General features: G+C 31.0%; 2 protein-coding genes across 3 annotated transcripts in view; both read right to left on the minus strand.

Annotated features, from left to right (window-relative positions):
- LOC113391986 (E3 ubiquitin-protein ligase CBL) overlaps window positions 1-15,163 on the minus strand; it is an 82,199-nt gene extending 67,036 nt beyond the window's left edge. Inside the window, exon 1 of one of the 2 annotated variants that reach the window (XM_026628158.2) lies at window positions 14,341-15,163. In XM_026628158.2, coding sequence (XP_026483943.1) covers window positions 14,341-14,882 — 542 coding nt within the window. In that variant the 5' untranslated portion in view covers window positions 14,883-15,163. The remainder of the gene's footprint in view (window positions 1-14,340) is intronic. The other variant, XM_026628159.2, reaches the window with a different exon arrangement.
- A 618-nt stretch (window positions 15,164-15,781) lies between these two features.
- On the minus strand, window positions 15,782-20,094 carry LOC113392018 (uncharacterized). Its single transcript, XM_026628218.2, has 3 exons — window positions 19,971-20,094; window positions 18,501-19,396; window positions 15,782-15,935 (listed from the first exon to the last, which is right to left on the minus strand). Exons 2-3 carry the CDS (start codon window positions 19,394-19,396, stop codon window positions 15,845-15,847), a joined length of 987 nt encoding a protein of 328 aa, XP_026484003.2. The 5' UTR covers window positions 19,971-20,094; the 3' UTR covers window positions 15,782-15,844.
- Between the last annotated feature and the right edge of the window lie 1,063 nt (window positions 20,095-21,157).

Here is a 21,157-nt window from a genome sequence, read left to right on the forward strand (position 1 = left end):
TAGCGCCATTGTCTATGGGCTGTGCTGACCACTTAACATCAGGTGGCCTATTTGCTCGTCCGTCTACCTATTATCATAAACAAAAAAAAAACTAAGGGGTTTTAATTATTTTTGTTCTCAAATAAACCTTGTTCAGTTTCTATCAGAAGCGTACTTAGACATTTTTAATACTTTCCGACGACCAAAGTCATCAATCAACATATGACTTGTCTAACTGTAACTGTAACACTTTCTTACTTTGTCACCAAGCAATCATTGCAATTCATTGTTGCATTTTAATGGAAGATTAATGGGTCAGGATGAATAGGGTCAGTACAATTGGAGGTCATGGTTGAACCGCATTGGATTTGAAGGTTAAAAGTCAATGTATCCAGTGATATTGACAATGAGGATATCGACACATGCAAGCTGTTAGGTTTTAGTGCAAACGTGTATTTTCTCACATACATGAAAATAAACAATATTGTACTCTGCATACGTTCTGTTGTTACAGGAGTTCGGTATTTTCGATATTTCAAACAAAAACAATCAAAGATTTAAGACAACGTTCAATGATTCGCTATAGGTATTCATATTATGTTTAAATGCCAATGATATTAAAAAGCAATTTAATAACATGTTTGTTTCCCACCTCTCCCCTAAGGTAGAGAGTTTAGAACATTTTCCACCTCGCTGCTCCAGTGCTGATGGGATACATATGTCGTAGCATTTCATCCGAATCATGCATGTTTCCTCAGAATATTTACCTTCGACGCTGATAACAAGTTGGACAATATAGAAATGAGTCAACTTGCCCGATTCACCCATAAAGGTTTTTTTTTTGGGTTTGAACGCATTTTTCGATTAAAATTCACGTCTTACACAATATTAATTAAACGCAATTTGACGTAAAAGAATGGGGTTACAAGTATCAATGTTCATATGAAATAAGAGCAGAAGGGTCACCTCAGCTCATATGAGCTTTATAAAAGATACACATTAAACACGAGTCGCTTTGCAAATTTGTTATATCCTCGGAAGCTAAATTTATATTTACTTCTATATCAGATATTTTTTTTACTAGACTACCTAACATCACAGAATATCCATACTTGTTTGCACTGCACTGATATTAGGTTATTGTAATGTTCATCGTATTATATATGCCTGTTCGACTTAATTTTTCAACAAATTGTTTTGTAATTTTCTTTGTAAGTGATTCAAATGAAAATCTTTTGAGAATATAAAGAATTTCCGCACAGTACACCTACCTGTAAATATCCCACCGATGGGTAAAATATTCATCTCCTTTTGAAGAAAAGGTAAGGAGCAAATGTATGCTGCTCATTAGAGTATTAGCGACATGAAAAATATAACGCATATGGAATTTTTGTATTCGACACGTGCAAATTTTGCTCGTATTTGAGCCTCCATTTTCGGTTATGATCAACGTTTTCTAACCACAGAATCATCTCGTATTTTTAATCATACGGAATACCAACTACTATTAATATAAAGTCCCGAGACATCTTAGAATAAGTAAGAACTAACTACGCAAGGCAAAGGTCGTTCGAGAATATTTATAGGAGTCCAATTCTATATTGACTACAAACATTTTTCACGCGGTGGACGACGTCCAATACGAGCTATAAATACGTAAGACACGCCCCATTCGCATCGTATCTATGAAACTGCGTACCATTCATAAATTAAAGCGTGCGTACAACACAAATGTCGCTTCAAGGGCATTTGATAGACTCATCATTTCCTGTGTCTGATTATTTATAAGTATTTATTTATATGTTATAATTTAAAATAAGAACGATAGGTATATTATACTAAAAAAAATCGTCGTTTTTTATAAAATTGTAATAGTACGATCAAGTATTTTCAAATTATTTGGAAAACTACACCAACACATTCTTATTTAGCTGAAATATTATTAATATTATATGAGACATTAATTAACACATTAGTTATTGTTTTATATCTTAATAAGCCGAGATGATCCCGGTGGCTAAAACACATTTTTTTTAAACGGAAAATTACGAGTTCAAATTTAAACAAACCCAGATTTTAAGCAGCGTGATCGAATCCACTTCAAATGTTTTCCTTAAGAGAGGTGGACTTCGCCCAACAGTGGGAAATTTACAGGTTGTTAATTTTTGCTTTGAAATCTTGATATGTAAAACAATATAATTCGACCAAGTACAATTGAACTATTCTTGGCACATAATACATGAAGACATCAGAAACAAAAAGATACGATAAAATTGTATCATTGTTGAATAACCAAAATCCCTTGGCACATATCCAGCATTGAACATGTGAAAGTACCCACAAAGGGAACAAAAATAAATCCATTCAAGAAAACTAAACGTTAAATAAGGTTGTATGTATATTGAAGCGTTTCTCTGAAAATAAACCTTAATGCTATAAATACAAAGACGCTTTTGAAACATCTCGATATTGGCTGGAATTTCCATTCAGTAATATTGTACGCGAAAAAGAAATATAAGTTACATTCAACAAAGTTGATATTTGATCAATAGGCGTGAAGTGAGAATGGAGTCAATGAAGATACGTACGAGAGGTCAAGTTCGGGGCTAAGGCAATTGCTTTATATTGGGTAATAAATAAACGATATATTTACTGATAATATTCATTAAGTGGACACAGTTTTATTGACAATAAATTCGCTATTGCTACGTGCCTAATGTTTAATGTGTGTATAGGAAAAAAAAATGCATAAAAAAATTACGATTTCTTGGGAGTCTCATCGTATAAAAATAACAAAGTTTATTTAGGACACGAATACTTTAAAATTGAAAAAATTATATATGTATATACACATCTGACAAAAAAATTGACAAAGTATAAAATACTTAATTTAAACTAAAAACAACAATAAAAAGAAAAACAATAGAGGTTTGAGGAGCAATTACTGCAATGGTGTCCCAAATAGGTGAACCATTCAGCTTCCAAGTTAGGTTCCAAAGCCCAACGCAGATTTTTAATGGGCATATAGAACTAACAAATACATAATTAGAAAAAATAATAACAATCGTATCATACATAGAATTATTTATATACAATAGTTAGTTGATTTAGAATTAATCGTATATAAACGCGATATAGCACATATATTTGAATCCACTCCAAAGTCTATAAGGTTTTTTTAAGGTTGACTATTTGGAGGCACACAATTATTTATAAGCTCCACGCGAACTCTTTCTATAAATCAAGGAATCGATAACAATTTCACTTGATTGAAATTATAAACGGAAACGTCGCAACCATTCTTTGATCCAAATATACTTTTAAGATTGCTTTTAAAGAATTTCACTAAGAACCCAAAATTTTATTGCTCTCATTACCATACTAAATTTAAAAAAAAATTCACAACTTTTGATAACAAAACAGTTAATTAAGTCAGATAATTTATCATCCAAAAAAATCTCAACGTCCATTTAGTTCATTAATAAGGCTATAACGAAGTTACGACAGGAAACGAGAATCATTTCGTCAAAAAATTATTATATTGATAGCATGAAAAATCCTTTTCGTACATCAACTCGTGCAGCGTATTCACCTTGAGAGTTTATTGATCTTAGAGATTATGTGAAGTACCTGCCGTGTCCTTTTATTGACAGCGTGGAACGCGTCTGAACATATCTACAGCGATAATATTACATTCTCTATAAATGCAACGAAAATCTTCTGCAAATAAATCAATTGATATATTGATAAAAATGTAGAACACATTGGTGTTCATAATATATTATTGATTATGTTTACAATGTATCAAAATTATGAATTAAATAAGTAACAGACTATCTGTTAATACCTTTCCCACAGCTGGGTTGGGTTTGTGAATGTCATGTGGCAGATGTTCATCCGAAACATGCAGGTTTCCTCACGATACTTTCATGACCATGATTGGTACTTCGGTTTACAGCGTCTTTTAGCTTGATACACTTCTGACAGATTTTCATTCGATACGTGTAGGCTTCCTCACAATGACCTGACCATTGAATCTGACCACGATATGAGCACAAGCACAAAATTCATGAAATGGAAATTCAGTGATGCTTGTCTATTTCGAACCATAAATCTTCGTTAACGCTTTTCGAGTTCTAACCACTGAGCCATATCGGTCGTATGTTTACGTATTACTAAATAATAATAAGCTTTATAAAATTGTAAGGTCGTTACATTTAAACAGGAAATAACAACTTGACAAAAACACCAGCCGTACGGCAGTAAGCACGAATTTAAATTCTCCAATCCAAGCCAATTTTTATTAGCGTTAACGAGATTTTGATAGAGCAAAAAACTACTAAAATTTCTACTTTGTTTTTGTTTGAATCTAACAAGGTACATATTTATTTACAATATCTTGACAGGATATATCACAAGTCATATTCACGACTGACTGCGCGTCGTGGTTTCGCCTCCGTATATCATGGCGTGATATTATATTATATCTTAGAGTCTTCTCAATAAATGGGCTATCGTATACAAATATATTTAACATAAACAATTAAATAGCAACAACTAGATAACATTAGTATAGATTCAAAGGATCTAGAAGCACTTTTCATGTTAGATTATAAAATTAAATGAAAAGCTAACCATACGCAGTTTATACGGAGTAGAACTGGCCAGAATTTCAAGTTTTTTTTTTATGACATCGGTATGCTGGCCAATGAGCTACCTGATGGTATATAGTCACCACCGACCAAAGACATTGATGCTGTAACCAATTTTAACCATTCCTTACATCTTCAATGCGTCATCAACCTTGGGAACAAAGTATCTTGTGAATGAAGTTACTGCTTCTCTCACCCTTCAACCCGGAACATTAACCAAGTATTGCTGCTTGATGGTAGAATATATGATGATAGGGTGGTACCTACTCAGGTGTGTATAAAAGCCAAGTTAACTTTTATTCTAAAGTAACTCAATTCGCACAGTTAGACCATTAGAATAAGGCGTTAATACAAAATTTTAAGCTATATAAATTAGTGTATTGGTGACAAAATAACTCCAATGATTATAAATTTAATTATTCTTTCTTCTACCCGCTGCCTTATTCATATTCCGTTTGACTGGACCCTCAATTAAAATGTCAGCTGCACGTGACATTTAACCGATCACGAAGCGTTATGCTAAAGCAAATACTTTGTGGCAAACTGGTTTTTATTCTAAAGATTGAAGATCATAGCATTTCGCCTTCAATGCAATATACTTTCCGTTTTGAAATTTATTTATGTAACCCTACCATTCACAAAACTCACTCACACAAACACATTAAAACAAAGGTTAAGTAAGTCTATATATATGTCCCAGTGTTCGCCACATCTTGAGTAGAACACTTTTCGCTTATTCCTTCAAGTAGGCTGGTACTGGATACACTTGACGCATTCACATTCAGGTTTACTCACGGCGTTCATACACCGCCAAGCACAAGATGAATTATCAAGACAATTTACCACGTGAAAACTCAGTGTTGCTTGCCCATGTATAAAACTGCAATTTTACGATAAGATTACTTTATTCTAATAACTACGCCATTTCAGTTCACACAATCAAATTCGTTCTAATTTCTTATATATTTAGTCGAAAAAAAAAACGAATAAAAATTCCGCTTAAACTAACCAAACGTACAGATTACTCTGAACATCCATGTCTTCGAACAATGAAGGTACGTTCAACTTAATAAATATCTTCATTCAATCCTCAACGTGGTATGATAAAAATTAATACTCCATTTCATTTATGTAAGAATAGGATCTTATCTTCAAGCACCACAATAACATTGAAAATATTGGTATAATTTATAATTCCAAAATTTTTTGTATCAAAATCATTCCGAAAATAAAAACAGACATCACAAGTACTTTGTTTATTAAAAAATATATTATAGCAATAAAGATTTATTGATCCATGTACATTTTGCATGATAATTGAACATGTATGGAAACTTGCTGATCAAGTAAACAAGTGGAAAACTTGGATAGGTATATTTATATGAAATTCTATTTTCTTTTTTAATCTAAAGTACTGAATTTTACTCCGTTCTATTGTCGTAGTTGGTAACAACACACTTATAAATATGTTTGTTTGTATGTAGGTGTAAACTCAGGTACTAATAATCCAATTCTATTTTATTTTTTTCACTAGTGAATAGCGTTTTTATTCTTGAGTGATATAGCATATCAATAATATCATATCATCTTCTTTAAAAACAAATTTCATCCGTCGCTAGTAGTATATGATCTCATAATCAAAATATATACTTAATTCAAGTAGCTTTATATCCACCTTTGACTTTTCATTTTAAATATGACTCTACCACTGATCCGGAATGTATATTCTACTGAGAAAATAATATAAAAGATTAAAGCGATCAAATAAACATGCACTTGATACCTATAATATTAATATTAGAATTGATACACGTGTATTTGCATATTAATATAATGTGAAATATTAATTCAGAACGGATTATTGTTTAGCAACTGATAGGAATGTACATTTATGATTTCATAAAATGTACTTCCGTTGCGAGAAATGCGCTTACAGCCCTATCAGGTTATAGGAAATACTATTTCAGTCTCGTTGAGTTAACGGATACGGTTATGAAAACTAAATTTATGATCGACGTAATAACGGCTAACAATATTAATAGACTTTTTTTGCAATTCCGTTACGAGGACAAGTATTAAAAGTAAATTATATATATTTTCTTCATTCTTTATCTTATAAATTATATATCTTATTTCATTCGTCAATAGCGCAATGGTTTACGGGTCGGCTAGCGATGTAAAAAGTCGCAGGATCGATCCTGACCCCTTGGATTATTGACGTTCCCACTCCTAACACAAGTGATAAACTTAAAAGGAGGGATAAATAGGAATATTAGTAATTCCTTGATTAAGATTTGGGGCATTGCTAGTATGCGAAAGTAACTCTGTCTGTTGCCTCTTCACGCTTAAACCGCTGGAGATAGTTTCGAGATCCTGAGAAGTACATTGGGTTAATTCAACCACTGGAGAGGATAAAATAGGGGCTGACGGTTTGTGTCCTGTAGTTATAGTTTTATAAATGTCACGCGGGTAAAGCCGCAGATTCAGCTAGAATTAGTATAAAACTTGATTAAGACCATGTAAAGGATACGTGAATTACTAATGGAGCAACAATACGAATCATTGATAGCATTATTTGAATAAGAATAAATAATCCACAGACATAAGTAAATTAGAAATTAAATATTTATGAATACTTAGTGATTATACTGTTATATGAATCTTAACAGGAGTTTAATATAGAGAAGATAATATATCCGTCGATAACAATCAGACATAATAAACAACAAAGTCATCTAAAACGACTGTCCTGACTATCGGGAACTCCATCCGCCGCTCAAAACATCCGGCAGACATAACGACCCCATATGTACTGACGTCATTGCGACGTATTATAACGTTAATAAAACATTACACATATGTACTAAATTGGCGGAAAGAGATCAGTGGTTCAATGTTTTGTTTTAGGATGTTGAACAAATTCTTACGTTTCTTAGTCAAACTGACTTAGAATATTGAGAAAACATTTTGGATATTACCCAAAACACTAAAGCTTCATTGAGGAGTTGTCAGTTTTTAAGAAATTTAAGCGGCTTTTTGGTGTACCTATTGTATGTTATAATACCCGAAATCTTTGCTTAACGTTAAGATGCCTGTCTGCCAAAAGTTCGTCGACATGCTTTTAAGAGAATCCTTTGACGTTAACAATTTCTGCGAGATTGCTATCATCAAAGGCTAATGATGTCGCTGATGAACCTTGTGTAGGCTGCTTAGTGCGCATCTTCATCGTTCATGGTGTGTATTATTTTATTGACATTTAATTCGCATTTTTACATAAATATTTTAAATATCAATGTTAAATTGTTTTACAAAAAAATTTTTTTTTTTTTAATAAAATATTCAACGCATTTTTGTAACCAAAGCAAAATTCGCTTTGAAAGACAAATATAGTGTGTGTATAGTATATAATAGCGTTTGAACTAAAATCAGATTTTTATCTTTAACTTGCTTTAATTGCATAAGGTTTTCGAATGTAGAATTTTGTTTCGCTTTCATTTATTTATTCAGTCAGTTTTTTGCAAGCGATGCGCTAACGAAAGCTATATATATCTATTTTAGTTCAGTTTATTTCTTTAAATAAACTAAGATTATCATAGAGCAATATAGCAAACTCAAAAATAAAATTTCTTCGTTCGCCAGACATAAAAAAACAATGTCTGTATATTATTCAACTATGTTGTCTCAAGGCGTTTCGCGTGGGAAAATTTTAGGTCACATTATTTATACTTTAACATAAAATTCCGATTGTGCGCGAATGTTGTAAAAACAAACGAATGTGTTGAAACTGCTTTTGCAAACGTGATAAAGAAATTATTATTCAGTGAATTTCTACAGTACGTAACTAATATCAAAACTTAAATGTTACTTGTACAAGATGATTTATGAGAATATTCCTTTTACAGACATTAATAACTCAACTTAATCCAGATTTATCTACTGGTTGTCATTTTACTAAACGATCAACTCGCTCCCTTTATAAAGTCCATCTGTCATACTATTCAATAACAGGAAGGAAACTAACATGTGTACGAGCTCGTTTTAATTTGCATCCGTCGTGAGTCAGACGTGAACACGCACAAATATAAATGGTACCGATGTAATCTAAAGAAATTTATTTGCAAATATTTATTGCTAAAACATATTTACATTACACTACCCGTCCCGACTTCGCGCGGGTAGAATGAGAGTATAACGTTTTAATTGTAGGACCAACATACAATGAAAGTCTTGCTTTTTTTCGGTCAAGAACGTTTACGACAGTCGCAGCACTATTTAGCCAATTTTCAACTCAATCTGTTCAATGATTTAAGAACGCATAAACGACAAACATCCACAGGTAGATGATAACCTAATGTCCAAGAAAGTCGTACTAACCTGAGATTAGTTGATTCGAAGATTTATTTTGGTTAATGTTTTAGATTACCTCCATTCGATTACTGCTATAAAATTTAGGTATTCTATATTTGAACATGAGTAAAGGTTACTGAATTTCGTTGGAATCCATTCGCATAATGAACATAAAAAAATATTTTTTCATTTTCAAGTATCCCATAGTCTTTTTTAGAGATAGTACATAAATTATGTTATTAATATACATTCCTTTTAATGTAATATAGGTATATTATACATATAGAGACGGACATAAATTTACACGTTCACTAATATATAGTTAATACGTGTTTTGCCCAACTAATTTTTTATTTTCTAAACATCTTTCAAAGCCTTGTAACTTAAACTGTAATTTCCTTGGCGACAAATTTACATGATTTTATTTCTATATATTGTACTACAATAAGTATTCTTTACGATTTCTCCCTAAAATGACATCATTATGATAAAATTTCATTTTGTTTTCAGAAAAAAAAAAATACGAATATTTAATAATAATTCTTATAAAACTATGGATTCGATTTCAACTACTCAGATCTTTCATATTTGAAAACGTCACGCACTATAATTCTATATTAAGACGGAAATGAAAAATGACAGTAAATTGAAATAGATTTAACGGTATACCGTTTTAGAGCATTCATTGAAGTGAATTATGGAACTGTACACCAATCAACCTATTGAATTGGAAATACGACCGCAACGCTCCGTCGAACAAACTAATTGTAGCTTTGCTTTTTTGCTACCATCCTTTATAACATCCAGGACCATACTTCGTCGACAGCTGACTGTATCTTTAACGATTGTTGGGTTCATTCAAATCGTTTTACAAAAAGTAAATATAGATTATTATTTATTCAAACAGCTCTTAGGAGCATTTCTTATCGTCACGTTAACGAAATTCAATTAAAACTAGTGAATCTCCCGCACAAGCTTCACGTTTGTTCAAAGGATTTTTTAAGAATTTCGAAACCTATGACAGGTTTTGTGTTGATCTCATTTCATTATAAACTGTAAGTCACTCATCTACATTTGGCGCCAAAATTATGAATAGTAGACATTAGTTCAGTTAAAATTGGAGTTTGTCGAAAACAATTTACTTTAATTGTGTGTTCGTTTATAAATTTTTTTCTTATATAGCCATAGCGTCGCTCTCTAACCAGCCAGTAGCTTTTTTCAAAATAAATTCTTTGTTAATTCGTAACAATTTAGTAAAATGCCATCAACTCCTTATTTTGCTGCACATCTATGTCTGGATTTGTTCAAAATAAGACAATAACCGTTTTTTTTATGTGCAGCTATCGCTAGTTATAAGGGAACTTTAAATAGTCGTAAAAGCCATATGGACTGAAAATTATAAAGAAAAAAACCAGGTGTTTCCTTCACTTCTCTTCTTAAAGCTAGATTGGCAACTGCGTATACCAATCTCTTATTCTTGTCCCAAACTATTTGGGGTCAGCACTTTCCTTCTCATTCTCTTCTAATATTCGTCATCTGATCATTCACATCCATCTCTCATATATATGTCCCTAGAGACTCCATTCATTTCTTCTTAGGTCGTTCTCCTGTCCTCCATCCGCTCATACTTATCACTCGTTTAGTTACAGTATCCCAAGTACAATTATGTACACTAACGATTATATTACGATTCCACGACTAAGCCAATGAACCGAATTTGATTAAATTTGGTACGAACCCAGGTTGAAACCTAAGCACATAGTCTTTTTTTTATATCTAGAACCTTCGACCGCTAAAAAAACGCGACAAGAGCCGCGAGCGAAAACTAGTACACAAATAAAACTTATATATATATTGTTTCTGTGGAAATCAACGAATTCGAATTCCACACTTTCTTAACATCTATAATCCTTAAGTAAATTAAAACTCATATATGTACAATACGTTTATAATCAATATTAAATGGAATCTACAATGTATTATATATATATAACGAATTAAGTATATACCTAGTAAAAGTGTACCGGACTTTGATAAACCATTAACGATTATACTTGTCAACGGAAACAGTTGGTCCTAATCTCTCCATTCAGTATGATAAAAAGATTAGATTGCGTGTCATAGTTATGAATGAGTATGATATCGGTAGTATTTTTAATGTCGAACGAGGTGGATTTACCAGCAGGCTGAAAAGCCTTAAGCCTACGACAGATTTGAGAAATTATTTAGCAATTTAAAAAAAAAAAACTGTTTGAAATATATATGTATATAAAGAATTCCTCTACATGTCTCGTCAATGATTTCGTCTTCTTCCTTTTTATTATGCTTGCTAATATTCCTAATAATATTTATTTATCAATTTATCTTAGCAATCTTCCCAATGCCTCAATTCCTTGTGGAGTAATATTTTAAAAAAAAACCCGATTGTTATTAGTTGAGTGGAATAGTGTAGTGGAACTGTTTGTAGTGTATAATATAGGAGAGTTATTATTAAACCATTTGGAATATGCAACAAATCCATAAATTGCAATCAAACTACCCGAGTATATATCAAAATGACATCTTAGGGAGTGGAGGAACAGTGTTACACTTCCGTGCCTCATAAAGCACGTAAATTCATTGATCTTGTGTTCGATATCGATCCGGTCGTATAGGATTACCGTCCTCCTCTGTCTGTGAGAGTGGAGGGAATAGAGAGTGCAATTATGATTGCCATACTTGGACACTATGACAATATAGTTGACTAGATTTTATTACTAATAACTACTTTTTTTTTACTTTGTATTTGAATCATTGGCATAATACTGTGTAGTCATTGCGATTGTGTATTACATAAAAAAAAGTTTTATGTCATTCAGATACCAACATAACATTACAATTATATGACTTATTTTTTTAATTACAAAATGAATGCTCTCTGGTACAGTGATACATGAGTGCATTACAATTACTTATATATGTATTCATATATTAAAAGTCCAACAAATCTTACATACTTGAGTGTACACATTTAAATTATTAGAATTAAACATACTATGGCGAAAGTTAATGAGATGCAATATATATGTTTACTTGAGCTCATATAACAAATATTATATTTATAAATACAGCAACCAGCAGTTTCTATGTGACCGCTGACAACTAGTCCGAAACCTATCACACAAAAAATAATAACAATCACTGTGTATTACATAAAAACTTGAAAAGGTACAAATTCAGTTCAAGACCTTTCCAATGATACCAAATTAAACAAAACAAATAAATTGTCATATAAATATGTAATAAAATCGTCCTTACTGATTTCACAAAAGGGGGGCAAGGGAGATCATCCACATATGCAGGACATATTACAGTGCAGAAGTGTGTGCACAAACACAGGTGCGCTCTCTATTTACTCACTCTCATAATACTATAGAATGGCAAATCTGAAAACATGCTTTCCGAGGCACGGGAGTCTACACTTCCAACTTACAAGTTCTGGTCTAAGAATTCTTCAATGTACAACCCAATATATTTTTATCCACTCGACCACTGGATCAACAAGGCAGAGACTCGTATATAATATATATAAATAAAAGATTAAATTAGAAGTATTAAATTTATGTACATATTGAAATAAATGTAAAAAAAAAGAAACAGCCATTTAATTTTTAATTTCTGTCCCCACTCCAAGCAGTGCAAATTTAACTAATCTGTGTTTTACACTGATGATTAAAACTGACTCATTTCATGCATGCTGGAATATATATAAATAAGCTATTTTAAGTTAAGAATAGCTATTTAAATCTGATTTGTAAAGTTAATATTGTAAGTTCTATTATCTATCGATTAAAAGAGTAAGAAAACCAGTGTAATTTCAGGCTAAAACATCTAAATTCTTAATATTAGTGGTGCATTGGCAATGTAAGTAATGAAATATATCTTACAGCTTTATAATATAATAATATATTCTCACATATATATAAAACATACTTACAAAATTTTAGTTACATTTTTAAAAATATCATAGACTCATACTTACAAAAGACTATGTTGATACAGTAATCAACTTAAATTACCTACAGCATTAAATAATTACAAAATTTTTGTTTGTTAATTGTATTAGTTAAATATGAATGGCTATAATTTAAGCATAAGATTACTTTTCCTTGCTTGCAACATGTATTTTAATATTTTAGAATTGTAAAAGTGTACCTTCACTATTACTAAAATATTACTAAAATAACCAACAAATGATTTGAAGGATGAACCAGTGCTTCTATAGGCACAAGAGACAATATCTTAGTTTCCAAGGTTGGTGCATTGGCAATGTAAGGATTCAGTAACTGCCAATCTATATCTAAAAAATAATAATTGTACAATTTACTATGACCAAAAAACATGCCATAATTGCCCTTAAATGGTATAATACCTACATATTGCACCTAAACATATTGTCATTGTACATAACAACAAATACAACATAAAGGCAGAGCAATTTGCTGTTCTAAAAAAAAAATGTAGATACAAAACTATTATCGTTTTCTAAGCTATGAATGCACATAGGAAGTACTTTATTACCTGTGACTTGGTAACAAATGCACACTCATTCACTTCCTGGCATTCAAACATATTCCCACATCTGTGTTTGTGTAAATACAAAAAAAAAGTTATCACTCGGAAAAGTTCAGTGGGAAATAATTGAACAATTGTTGTGTAGTTTAGTTGTATAGAAGAAAATACCATAGTTGAAGATATATTTCTTCAATGAGAAAACAAATATTAATTGAATATAATCAAAGAGAGACTTAGCTAGTTAACATAAATTAATTATTTTTGATGTAAAGCAAATAAGCCTGGAATGGTAAGTTTACCTACACAGGTAGCAACTAGCAAGGACAAATTCTACCAGCAAACAGCAATACTTAGTCTTGATGTGTTAAGGTTTATAGGACAAGTTAAGCCATTGTAACAATAGCAAAAGAGACTTACACCGAGACAAGTCTCAAGTTATGTGGTATTGATATTATAATAATTTTTAATATTTCTAATAGAGCCATGTATAAAGGTGGGTATTGGCCAGTCTACACACCTATTTCAAATAAAAGAAATAAATGTACACAAATGTCTTATTGAGTGAATTATCCGCCAATGACTTTAATGACAAATAAATTCTTTCAGTTTGTGTTTTAGTAGGACGTATGGATAACTTTGTGTTTCTTCTAATACTATTATAATAAGCAAGTTTATATGAAATAAATGTATCTAACATGGTTAAAAGAAGTTCATAAGGATAAATCATCCATGTTTTACGTATAATTTAATTTGCTACTGTATTTAATGATAACAAATTAAACAAGAACAAACGTCGATATAACCTTACCTGTTTCCGAAGTTAGTTCTCCAGAATTCGGCAGCATCGCTTTTCGTAATACGAAATTGGTCGCCCGCGAACGTTCCGTTGGGAAACATAGCTTTTAATTCGCTTAACATATGACTGAACACTAAGCTAAGCTTCGTCAAGTTACGTCTGTAATGCGAATTCTCATCAAACATCTTTTCTTTACCGTCTTTAAACAGCTTTATAGCTTGTTTACACTTTCTTATCAAATTTATAATAAATATGTTAAAATGTTCATTATTATTCAACTCCTGCATGTTATCCTCATATTTCGAGTATATTATACGCAACCTCTGATATGTATCGGGCAAAATATCAAGAATAAACGGCGGACTATTTTTTAAGTTCATCTTATGATGTTGACATAATTTAACCACTTTGTCCATTAATTTCCAAGTCTTATCGAGAGTCCGTTTGTCCGTCGCCAGCTTAGTGGGACAGACGGCATCAGAAAAAGCACCATGTAACTTCGAAAATATCGAAGAAATATTTTTCTGTTGTGATTTGTGACGGGGAGCCGCCATATTGAGAGTCCGATGACATACAAAAGAAAATAACTTTTTTAACAAGACACTAAACTCAAAACACTCTTATCACTTTATAATTAAGTAATCTATTATGTGTTTTTTCATGATCACACAAACGCACCACATTTACGATACAAATATTATACACCAAGCGGCAAACGATCGCTCACTGACACATTCCCAACGCGTATGACAACTTTGTTTGACAAATTTACTGAATGACAAGTTGTAGGAATCTCCGGACTAGGAGCTTGGGATTCGTTCGACGTACACTTATGTTGCCCTTTTAATTTATTGTACGGCATCATAGTGTTGCTAGTATGATAAACAGCACAAACATAAAATTATAGATTATAATTTTCAAGCATGAAATTAGCTCTCTTAAAATTATTAATTAATTAATAAAAGTAGTACTTATAAATTTGTTAGTAACATTTTGAAATTACTTAATTTAATATGATTTATATTTTTAAACACGATTTCAATTTTGACCAATGACAATTGTGATGGGACTTATATAATTTGTTTTTTTTTTTTTAACTAAAATCTTTCTTTGAAATACCATTTTAATCATTTTTTTACTGCTTCTTATGCCATAAATTATACCTAGCTTAACCAACTTTACACGAGTTTTATAATATTTTTAAAGATTTAACAAATAAAATAAAAATATTATATAAAACATTCATTCTTGAAGAAATAATAATTTGCATTTTTCTTTACCTTAATTCTTAAAATTAATAAAATGTAAACTGCCATATTTTCAATATGTTTTTCCTATAATACTATCGAGTTCATAATTTTTGTACAAGATGGCGTTGAAGATGCTGATAACATTTAATAAAGTTTGTATACCTGCAATTAGATGGCGTTGTTTTCAAATTAAAAACAAAATAGTCTAAACCTCTTTATTTTTCGATTTTTTGTAAAGTACCTAGTGCATAATAAATTGATAGTATTTAATCTTCGTATTCTTCATTTTCTTCAGTAGTAGTCGTTGTACGTCTATGTTTACGTCTTCTACTGTGTCGTTTTCCAATTTTGTTTAGCCTTTAAAAATATTTAGTTATTAAAGATTGATTATTATATATACTTATTTAATTGTTAAATAAAACGAATAAAAGCTTTTTTTCACAATAATTATGTTAATTGCAGAACATTAGTTTATCTACAATATTTTTATACACTGTGGTTTCCTAGTGTTTCGAGCAGAAACGAGAGAGCGAGAGACCTATAAAAATAATGACGTGCTCTTTGAAAATAAATACATAATACTTGATTATTTCCAATACAATAAAATTCTTATTTAAGATAACTTCACTTTATTTATTAAAGCCAATGACAAAGGAAATGTTTTCATCAATAATATTTAATATCATGAATGTCAGTATACCTATATGCTTTCAGTAGTTACCAAAATAATTTTAAAAAATCTATAAAGTATAATAAAATTATGTTTATTCTTTTTATATATTTTTTTAACGAATAGCTATTGGTTATTTTTAATTTATGTGTACTACGTCAAATTCAATCCATTCAAACTTCCAATATAATTGCATTAATTAATATTTAGAATTCAGCTTATTTCTTAGTTAACTATTTTAAAGCTTATTATGTATTTGTTTGCCTCTACGTATTGTATTAGTTAATTAAGGTTGTATAGATTAAGCCATATTAAAGCCGCAGGGTATTAACTCTATTTCTAGCCCAATAAGGACTTATGCTGCTATTATGTGTTAATGATGATAGCAAGATGCCATCACCAGCTTAATAACCTTATCGGATTATTATCCTGCATATATAGTCAAATGTAGACGTTTAACAGTACGTAACTATATGCTTCTACACATTTTATAAAACTTTAACAGGTCCTAATTGACGTTTGGAAGCGATGAGTAAGACAAGGTCCAATATGAGAGTTTTTTTTTAAAAGTCATAGATAATCACTTTGTTCAATATAGAAACGTCATTACGTCACATTTGTTTATTGACTGTCAAAAATATGTAAGGAATGCCACAGATTTGTGAAGAAATGGCGATAGAATTTCAGTTCGATGTTCATTTATTCTATATGTCATTCAAATTAAAAATGAATACGTTGCTGATGGTTAATTTCTATCAAGAATTTATTATATTATATTAATGCATTTACAAAAGAGAAAATTAGTTTGTAGTAGACATGTATTTTTATGTAAAATTGTAAAAGCAGCTTATGAATAATTATGTTATTAGAGTATTACGGCTTCGCTCGTGGTTTTCTTTGCTCTAGAAACTTGAAAATAAAATGCACAGAAATCTAGAAAATTTCAAATAATTCCATGAAAAATGTTTTTAATAAAAATCTACTCGAGTTACAATTTTTAGTGTATTTTATGTTATTTTTGAGATGTTTTATGATATAAGAAAGCTGATTTATCTTTTGCAAGTCAGTGAAGAGTTAATAACGTCATTGCAATTTGTACTTTCGAACTTACTAAATTATTTAGAAAATAATTATAACAAACTACCGACGTATCTCTTCTTTTCTAATGGACATTTTATTGAAGGCCTCTAAGCCCCATCCATGAGTTTTCTCTTTATTTGTCATATCAAACAAAATTCTGACCTATATATAAATACTAGCTAAATCTGCGATTGTACCAGCGCGAAATTTATAAAACTGTTTCCACCGATATTACCCATTTAAGGACTGAATTAAAAAAATGTAGTCCATGTCCTTCCCAGGGACTCAAACTATTTCCATACCTAATTTTATCTAAATCGGTTCAGCGATATAAGCGTGATGAAGTAACAGACAGAGTTACTTTCGCATTAATAATATTAGTTTAGATATTGTTTTAAACGGATAAGCATCTATTAAACAAGCGATCGGATCTTAATGTGCGCTTCAAGTCAAGTATCTTGAAACGTTTTTGGCGATATCGATCATAAAGTACTAAACATATTGTATGTATAAGCATTCATTTTATAAATATAAAACGTTTAAAGTTAAAATGTTATTTATTTTAATATTGATTTGTTTGGTCTAACAAAGAAATTGACCTGAAGTTAAAGGGAAGTGGGCAAAAGTCAGTGAGCGTCAATGTAATTATATTGCATTATTATATAAAAAAAAAAACTGAACGAATTTCGTTAAGATGTATACGTGGTTTTTTCAGAACGTCTATGAATTTAATGCATTTTAAATCGTCGTTATAGTTTCGCACCTTATTGAGAAATTAAGTAAAATCTATGAAAAAAAATCGTTTTTTTTTTTTTTAAGCTCTGAGTAAGTTGTCAAAGAAATATATGTGGGTTCATTAAGGGTCTACCACAATAGGGTACAATTTGAATCATAAAAAGCCACTTAAAAATAATCTCTTTTGAATCAAGAGAATACATTTAAAATTAGACAAAGTTCAATAAGAAAATAAATCGTTAATATCAAACCTTAGTATAATATATTAGTTAATTAAATATTTTAGATTTAATATTATATTATTTTTAGCATGTAGATATATATATATAGGTAAATAAATGTTAGAACAATATAAATACAGCTACAAATTTAATTAAAAACAATTATATGTATAATTTTCATTAACAACATAAATAATATTAAAATAAATCATTTACTTTTGGTAGTCACCGCAGGGATTTTTCTCATAAGCTAAAAACTTCAAAATTCCATTCTTCACACCGATCAGCACGTTATCAGCTGAATCGAGAGCAAATGTGTTAACACCAGATACGTTGAAATTACCTAAGTGTTTTGCGCTCGCATTTTCCGCATCAATACTGTAGAGGTTACTATTTTCGTCCATTGCAAATATTTCGTCTGATCGACTAACGAATACACCGGTCATTCTTTCACTGGGCAATCCTTTGATTTTAATCGGTACGTTTTGACCTGCTTTCAATACATAAGACGTTTTAGTCGCTGCGAAAAATATGTTATTTCTAGTATCTACCGTCAAACCGTGACCGTTAGGTATAGGTGAGAACGTTTCCTGTTTTTGGCCATCATTTGTTATTTTATGTACTCGATTCTGCGGCCATGTAGCTATGTACATAGTACTTCCATCACTCGAAACTGTTATATACATAACGTCTTCCCCCAAAGCCGTGTAAAGTTCGATTGAGCCGTCATCTTTATATTTATAAATACCATTATCAGTAGCAAGATATACAATATCGTTGAGGTTATCAACGGTCGTCGATTGACCTAAACCAGCTACTTTTATTGTCTCGGTTTCACCACTGGGATGTAAGACTTGCAGGTTCATTTTCATTTCGTCGCTTATTAGCGTGTAGAACACTTTACCGGTCTTCCAATGGACAGTCATATCAGCTGGTATGCCAGTTATGTTTTTAGGTTCGTCCATTGAGTAATAGAAGTCGTTGAAATTTATTAAATTCGCACAGAATACATCTCTATGTGCTTGTTTGAATAAATCTTGTCGTGTCATAACTGGACTGGATAGAACATGTTTCGCAGTTAAGCAGATAAGTAATAGAATTAGTTTCTGCATCTGAAATAATGAATTTTGCGGTAGTTACACTGCTTTTTCTACAATTTAAACAATGACATATAGGTAATTTATTATGAACTACATAGATCGTTACGGGTAAATCAAAATTGTATATAAAATTGAGTATTGAGTGTTCTATTCCGTGATACCTATAATCGATTTGATTGTTTGGCGGACAGACATATTTTGTACGCTGAATATATTCATGAGATCCAAGAGGCAATGATATACGTATAACGTTGTTAAGTATTAATATCAGATTAATTTATGATATACTGAAGACGGAATTAGTCAAATATTTATAATAAAACGAAATATAACTGTTTCTAGTTTCTTAAAAAGTATTATACGATCTTTTGACATGTCTGCATGTATTTATGAATGAGTAATTTGAAATTATTTGCAAATAATAAGTACCAATGACGATTTAACGAACGTATTTTAATTTGCTAATATCAATAATGTTCTATACTTTCGTGCTAAATATGGTCATTTATAAAATAATTTATGATTGGTGTAAGAACAATGATCTATAAACCGAAAATATTAAACACTAACACACAGAGCTACTAACCTTTAGTATCGCCTGATTTATTTATTTATAAATAATTAAATTAACGTTATATTTCAACGCATTAAATTAAAATAAACTTTCTTATAATTTCACACTGTGCACACTTATCACTCGGAGATTTCCTAATGACTGACTTTATAATAAGATATCATTTAAATACCCAGTGTGTTGTACAATGAGTAACAGTTTGGATGTTTTAAAAACACCCATATTGTCAAAGGAAGAGGGTTCAATTCAGATATCATATGTCGCCGGCTGTACTTATTCTATTTGTTGCAATTGTCCACACGTTATTTACAAGAACCGTTGATAGTAAATATAAACATTAAAGAATTAACAATAAATATGTTCAATAATGATTCATTGGAATTCCGTTTAATGATTAATGAAGTGGTTTATTATACGACGTTTATTTGGCTATTTTTTTAATATACAAATACAATATTGTCAGATAGTCAACTTGTAAGTCCAATGTTTTTAATGGTGTTATAATTTTAACACAACGCAATTTAGCTGTTAGAGAGATTACTATGTAAAGCTGGTAATGTTGCATGTTTTGATCTCGCCTGGATAGATACCATATAATTTATACCACCAAACACTAATATAATTAGTACTGTTGTGTGTCGAGATATTAATAGGTAAATTTTGTCTTTGATAGATTTATTTCTATTATCATAAATGGCTCGACTGAGTCAATGAGTGAGACTGAGTTGATGTCAGTCTGGTTGTAGTTAAGGACGATACAAAACATTTAACGAAATGAAAACCTACAATTTGATTATGATTTTACTATTAATCAGTACTCTCATATTTTGTATTATTTATATCCGCTATCACAAATGGTACTTTTTTTTTTCATAGCCAAAGGATCGAGCAGATCAGAAAGGGCTTGATCGTCGATAATTCCAGCTGCTCTACGTTGGATACGGTCGAATGGAAGGAGCTGGTACTGGGGAGCACCCGCCCTGAGGTGAGAGCAGTACTCCATGTGAGGCCGAATTTGCGCCTTGTATAGTCTTAGGCGATGGGCCGACGTGAAATACTGTCTTGCCTTGCTGAGCACACCGAGTTTTTTTTATGCCAATTTGGCTTTGCCTTCCAATTGACCGCGGAACTGAACGAGGCTCGAAATATCAACGCCCAGTATTCCGATACTAGCTGTGGCGGCTATCGGAATGTTCTCA

This window comes from Vanessa tameamea, chromosome 27 (genome assembly GCF_037043105.1).
Source record: "Vanessa tameamea isolate UH-Manoa-2023 chromosome 27, ilVanTame1 primary haplotype, whole genome shotgun sequence".
Classification (NCBI taxonomy): Eukaryota; Metazoa; Arthropoda; class Insecta; order Lepidoptera; family Nymphalidae; genus Vanessa; species Vanessa tameamea.